Source organism: Barbus barbus (genome assembly GCF_936440315.1).
Source record: "Barbus barbus genome assembly, chromosome: 9".
Lineage (NCBI taxonomy): Eukaryota > Metazoa > Chordata > Actinopteri > Cypriniformes > Cyprinidae > Barbus > Barbus barbus.
This window is the reverse complement of record NC_136737.1, coordinates 29,067,946-29,075,133: the sequence shown is the minus strand read 5'-3', so window position 1 is coordinate 29,075,133 and position 7,188 is coordinate 29,067,946. Positions and strand designations below refer to the sequence as shown.

Below are 7,188 nucleotides of genomic sequence, written 5' to 3'. Positions count from 1 at the left end.
CATTTCAGCTCGGGTTTAGAAGGGGCATGTAATTGGTTGGATCGAACGAACGAATATAATAGCATCATTGACCGAGATGGCTCTGTTTTGAGTCTGAACGAGAGAGAGATCTCCCGTTCGTGAACGAATTGAACGAACTGGTAGCTATACCCAGTTCGTTGACCGGGTAGGTCGGCCATTCTGTCAATCTAGTTCATCAATCAGCAGAAAGCGGATGCAAAGCACAGGTATCCGTACTGTGCACGCTTGTTTATATTCATATTTTACATACAGAACATAACTCCTCGTTTAACATAATCTCAGATTTGAACGTGTAAATCTCTGCCTAAACAATTAAATGTTAACTAGCCTAGTATGCAAACAAATAAAAAAACACTTGTGCTTTGGTCATCCGAAAAGAGTGTAATTTAAAAGATAAAAAGAGTAATGACTTTGATCACTTATTTAGACTTATTTTATTCATTTAATGAGAAGGGCACACTTTTTAATGAAGCCAAATCAGTTTTTATTTTGTAACAAGTAAATACGTTAGTTGAACAACACATTTTGCCGCACATGCTGACGTATTTGTGTAATATGGAAAAATGGTCACTGAACGAATTAGTGAACGAATCTGAACGAATCATTTTGGTGAACGAACGAAAAATGAACGAGTCTCTGGAAAGAATCAAAATTTCCACCACTAACTGCGATGGTCGAGGACCTCACTGCTCATGCACACGGTCCGGACGGCTTTCATCTCTCACATACACAGATTTGCGATGTTCAGAGGCGGAGCTTCGCTTCAGAAGAAAATGTGGAGCAGATGCGATCTGCGGTCGGTCGACAGGCGGCGCTAAATCACGTGTTCAGGAGGCCACTCGCTAACGAGTCGTTCTTTTGAGTGATTCAGTCGAACCGATTCGCGAACCGTTCGTACAGTACTGTATTGTTTATAAGAGAGAACATCTGTTTAGGAATAAACCTGTAGGGTCAGCCACATGCTTGAACTTATTACCATCAACAATGCAACATTTGACAATATAATAGGCCTATCAAGAATAAATCAGTTATTTCTTCTGCACTGGAAGCTGTCGTCTAATTCCTTGTGTGTGTAAACATAGTTGATAATAAAGCTCTTTCTGACTTCTGAAGAAAATATGGACGCTGTAGCATTTATAAGGAAAAACACAATTAGACTCTCAGACAATATTAGATCAGTGATGGAATCAAACGGTAAAACATACATTAGCATACATTCTGAAAAACACACAACATACTAATTTATAAAAGTTGAAACATAATGCTAAAAGTAGTGTAACCAGATAAATATAAATAGAATATATATATATATATATATTTTATTTTTTTTAATATAAAAAAATGAAAATTATAAGCAAAATGTTCTTTTTCACTCATACGCAGTATTTATGACCATCATGGGGTAAAGTGATGGGTAAACCCAAGGCCCTCTCATAGGCCCCTTATCATGTGCATGTGTGTGTTTGGTCTGTAACAGATGGTAGGGATGTAAACGATGGGTTAAGTGTGGTGTGTTTGAGCGCTAACGGTGTGTGTGCACCCACAGCTCCTTAGCAGGTAAGAAAACTGAAACAATAAGGATGTATGTAAACCAGTGCTGCTCTGTCACACAGCCTGTGCTATAAGTTGGTCATTTTATGCAATAGAGCAAAATAAGTTGATTTGTGTACAGAGTAACAACAGGTTAATTAAGGTCAACTCATATTGTAGGATGCTCTACTGCTCCTTCTGAGTCACATGCATCAATCTGCATCTAATCTCACTTTCTGACTGTCCACAAACCTAGTATTGGGAGCCCATTCATTAAATTGCACATCTTGGATGTCTTCCTGATCTAAAGCCTGAGACACCTCAACAGCTGAAGTCCAAAGACATCAAACTCCGTCTAAGGTGAGTGATGAAAGACGGCTATTTTAATCAACTAATTTGTCCCATTCTATTCCATTTGAAATGTTATTTTCCAAAACCTGACTTGTAATCTTATCACTGCATTCCCAGAGATGCTAATGCTGTCTTTATAGTAATAGGACTGAGTCACAGTTGTAAGTCATTATTTTCACAAAGATTCTGATCTGTGATGCTTCTCAGTAGACACCAAACATGTTTGTGTTTGTTTGTTTATAACATGACAGCTGAACAGGTGAAGAATAAAAAAGGAAGACATGTCCCTTCAAATAAGAATAAGACAGGATATTGCTGGATACTGTTGCTTGTTTTCATTGTGTCCTGAAATGCCATGCTTTGGCAATAAACTGATTATCATAAACAACACATGTATTTTTCTAGGGATGTGGCATGACCAGGGGATAAATTGTTGCAGTCGTTAATTTAGCCTGATAGCTTGAAACAACTGAAGTATTTCTTATTAATATTTATTTTGTAAGTGTAATCCTCTGGGCTTACTTTAAGACACCAAAACTATTTAACACAGGGAAAAAAAACTACAGTGTGCTTTTCAGGGGTAAAGATATATTTGACCCAATATGTCTTAATAAATATATTAAACAGTATTTTTTTATTTTATTTTATTTCCATGACAACAAAGTTACCACAAAAGAGTAATTATTGAATAATACACATTGGAAGAAAGCTTGGCAAAAAATATTCAAAGCAAAGATTTACCAAGATTTGTGAATCCCAGAGGGGTCATAGTTAGATCTGTTAAAATAGAGATCTATTTATAAATAATTGATGTTTTACATATTTAATTGATTTAGTTTATTACAGTATGTTTTATGTCAAACTCTCTCCTTGAGACTGGAGCACTCTGCTGGTAAACTGTGATCATGACTGTCATATACTATACTGTTGTCTTTGACCTAGCATATTCATATTCAAATTTCTGACTTAAAACACAAAACCAACAAGAATTATAAAAAATAAAACTCTACAGCATGATTTATTCATGCTGCATTACATGCTGGGGACCTTCATACATATGCACAGCACAAAACACAGTATGACGCTGTTTGTTTACAAGAAATTACTGAGAGTGCAGTTCAATACAAGAGAAGCCCCACTGTGAAATTACTGTGAAAGCAATGCAGTTATTAACCTGGAATATACTGTACTTTCACACTACATTATTACAGTGCAGTTAGTATGTCCAATCTAATTATTTAAACAAATGTTCCCATGAGACTGGAAAAAAAATGTAGGCAGAATAAAAATTAATAATAAAATCCTTCACGTATGAAACTGCTGGATCAGTATCAGTATTAATGTCCAGGTGACAGTCTTGTTCAGGACGTGTTGTTTTGATTCACTTGTTTGGAGCTTGTGGAGTTTCCTCTGTCAAATACTGTACAATAGAGAGAAAGATCAAATACACTAAGATCTGCTTTAATACAAGATAATAAATTACATAATTGAATCAATAACTTACTGTAGTTTCTGTAGTTTACAGCGTGGATCCTCCAGTAGAGCAGAGAGCAGCTTCACTCCTGAATCTCCTGGTTTATTAAATCTCAGATCCAGTTCTGTCAGGTGTGAGGGGTTTGATCTCAGAGCTGAACTCAGAGCAGCACAGCCTTCCTCTCCAATACTGCAGTTCATCAGCCTGCAGAGAGTGAAGAACATGAATGATCTCTGGGATTGTGTTTCAGCTTTAGGGTGAGAGTGTTTGTATGAGCTCTGCTTTTCTCTCTCACACCAGGATCGGTGCTATAGAGATTTTATCTTGCCAGCAGCTGAGACATTAATTTAACTCACTCTACATGATTCCTGATTGTGATGCTGAACTAGTTCATCGTTTTCACTCCTCAAACCATTTGTAGTACTATACAGGTGATAATGTTAAAATAAGAGTAACATTATAGTGTAACTATGATATATAAGTCTTGTAAGGATCACTAATCGGCTCAATGATGAAATGCAGCGGCGTGGATGAAGGCATAATGTGTGAAGGTCTACTACTCGTGCTTTAATCTAACTCCAATTCTCAAGTGATCATTAAATTTAGAATGTGTTTCTAATTAGTAACTAATCACAGATATTGGTTAGTTTAAATGGAGATATTTGATTATTCTGTACATCCTATATTTTCAATTATTCATTCATCAGGGACTCAATGTTGTGTTTGAGTCTCACTCCGACCGGAGGTCATGAATCTCACAAACTCTCCAGTCTCAACTTACTCAGAGGATGCAAGGTTAACCACAATATATATATATATATATATATATATATATATATATATATATTGTGCTTAATAGCCTGTTTATTAGCCTGTGTCTAATAACATATAAATTTTTGTTTTGTTCCTTTAGATTCACAACACATTGCTATAACTCCTGCAGCAAACCGTAACAAGAGGAAAATACAACAGATTTATGCTAACGCTAGTTTGTCTTATGATTTATTTCTCTAGACTTGGGAAGTGATTAATAAAGAGGAATCTATCTGTTCAGTTCATGATTGAGGTGTTAAATCAACCGGATCATTGAGGAGAGGAGTGCTGTATCTTTTCTAAGCGACTGGACCTACGATGTTCACACAGCGGACGAAAAAAAATCAGGCAAAAAAATCCCATAGAGTTACAATGACGGAATGTTCATGAATTTGAATCTCAACTGTCACTTTCCCACACTCACGCACACACACACACAGACACACTCACACACTCTCTCTCAGTCACACACACTCTCTCTCACACACACACACAGGCACAGGCGCGCACACACACACACACACACACACTAGTATTTGTAAATATTAAGCCGCATATTAAAACAGCAAAAAGTAATTCACAGAGACATTTAATGTAAATGGCAAGGAAATTATGATGGAAATGAATGCCGGCGCAGCCGTGAGTATCTTACAGTTTTTTACAATAATTTTTGCACTAATAACAGAACCTTCATGTCATTTTTCAAAACTCTAGACACAATTCACAACCGATGATCAAAATGCACATTTTTCAAAACACAACACTTTTTACAAATGCTTGGATAAAATACACGAGCCAAAGATCTTTTGTTCATTGAACTAGAATCACAGGTTCAAATTGACACAACTTAACATTAAAGTATTACTATTTCTCGCATAGTACAACTCGCACATTACATCTGAATTGAGAGTTTATTCATTTCATTGCAATGATCTAACCATCAACTGATACAGCTGCTCAAAGTGCAATTATGAACAACATTACGAAAGAGAAGCAACTGAGGACTGAGTATGTTCAGGTATGATCAGTTTCAAGATGCCTGTTGTTGGGAGAAAAGAAATCCCCAAAAAATCTATATCATTGTTATCAGTATTTATTTTTCCTAGTCTTTTTAGAGGTTGATAGAGCTGGAAGCTGATGAAAACCATTCATATTTTTGGATGAGGCAGGCCATGACATGGATGAAAGGTTGAGAGCCCAGCGGTTGAGACGGGCCCAGACCGATGTTCGCTGGGGGCCTAACCACCCCACACTGAATGTGATTTTGAGGGGACCCAAAGCAAAATCAGTGCAATGGGCCCAAAACTCCTAGCGGCGGCACTGAGAGCAATCATGGTTTCAGGCCCATGCACAGTTTATCAGCTTGTATTTACCCCATATTCCCCTTTCCTTACTGTAACCCGACTGAGGAGTTTTTCTCCACATGGAGGTCAAAGGTTCACAATAGACCTCACAAACAAGTCCCTCTTCTCCAAGCCAAAGATGATATGTGCAATGATATCAAAGGAGACCGATGTCAGGCCTGTATTTGCCATACCAGAAGATTTTTTCCAAGATGAAAACATCCATTATGATGTGGATGAGAACCTGTGGCCAAACTCACAAGACAGGGTTGATAAAAACATAGAAGTGCAGTGAGGGACACTCCAGTTGACATTTTACTGTAGGCTTAAAGTCGTTTTTTCTTATCTTTTTTTTCTTATTGAAAGTTTTTTGAAAAACCTGTTGTGTTGATTATTTCATCAATAATTTTCAAATTGTAATGTTTCCAGTGTCTGTACTTTTCTCAATGATGTATGAATGTGTAGAATCATAATGAAAGTTGCATCATGTGTTTTGAACAACTATATTTAATGATTGTACTAACAACTAAACAGTGAAACTATGGGTGTCTTGTGAGTGGGGGATCTAAAGTAATGTTCTTATGATATTTCATAAATTTGTATTTTGAACCAATGCTTCTGCAAATGCAAGGCTTCTTTAAAGATATGAATGCAACATGCAGAGTTTTGAACATTGGATAGCCTGTGTTACAAATAATGACTGTTTTGAGTTTTGTGTCTAGAGTTTTGAAAAATGACATGAGGGTTCTATTATTAGTGCAAACATGATTGTAAGAAACTGTATCTGAGAAACATTTCCAGGCTGCGTTCTCAGCAGAGCCACTGGAGGACACTAGAGTCATGTTGAAAACATACACAGGAGAGATTATGCCTGTGTTGGGACAGTTTAATACTCTTCAACTGATTCAATTACACAAGACTTGGTGCCACAGAGAACATGTAAATCATGGATTGGATAACTTTGGATCTGTACGTTTAATTTTTGGACAGTTAGCAGTTGTTTAATTTCAACAGATAACAGACTGTTGCCACAATTGATCAAATTCAGTTAGCAGAAATACAATTGGTTCAATGGAAAAATGTAGATGTAATCAGTCACTAGAAAATTTGTTGGAGAGTTGAGGAGGTCTGACATTTTTACAGTGTAACCAAAGTTTGGGTATTATTGCTTTCCATTGTGTGGATAAAAAACAATTCTCTAAATATCTTCTCTTATGTTCACAGAAGACAGTCATGCTGTTTTGAAATTATTTGAAGATAATTAAAGTGACGACAGAGTTTTAATTTTTGGGTGAACTATCGCTTTAACATGAAATGTTTTTGTTTGGCAGTATTTTCACACAGTTTTTGTGTTTAATAATATAATAACACTTACTGTAGTTTCTGTAGTTTACAGTGTGGATCCTCCAGTAGAGCAGAGAGCAGCTTCACTCCTGAGTCTCCTGGATTATTACAGCTCAGATTCAGTTCTGTCAGGTGTGAGGGGTTTGATCTCAGAGCTGAAATCAGAGCAGCACAGCCTTCCTCTCCAATACTGCAGTTATACAGCCTGCAGAGAGAAAGAGAAAAACTAAAGATGAGTTAAGTTCATTCACTGTTTGTCACAGACCCATGAATGAGGTGTCAAATCAACCGGCTCATTGAGGAGAGGAGTGT

General features: G+C 36.8%; 1 protein-coding gene across 6 annotated transcripts in view; it reads right to left on the bottom strand.

Moving 5' to 3' along the window:
- Nucleotides 1-2,141: 2,141 nt before the first annotated feature.
- The window catches only part of LOC306874646 (NLR family CARD domain-containing protein 3-like), a 45,258-nt gene continuing 40,211 nt past the window's right edge, over nucleotides 2,142-7,188 (bottom strand). For 4 of the 6 annotated variants that reach the window (XR_013784641.1, XR_013784642.1, XR_013784643.1 and 1 more), the window contains exons 12-14: nucleotides 6,908-7,081; nucleotides 3,407-3,580; nucleotides 2,553-3,322 (exon numbers count right to left, since the gene is read on the bottom strand). Coding sequence is in view for 2 of the 6 variants with exons in the window: in XM_079424814.1 (XP_079280940.1) it covers nucleotides 3,316-3,322; nucleotides 3,407-3,580; nucleotides 6,908-7,081 (355 nt within the window). In the remaining 4 variants the exon portion in view is untranslated. Of the gene's footprint in view, nucleotides 3,323-3,406; nucleotides 3,581-6,907; nucleotides 7,082-7,188 lie in introns of all 6 variants that reach the window. The other 2 variants (XM_079424814.1, XM_079424815.1) reach the window with 1 other exon arrangement.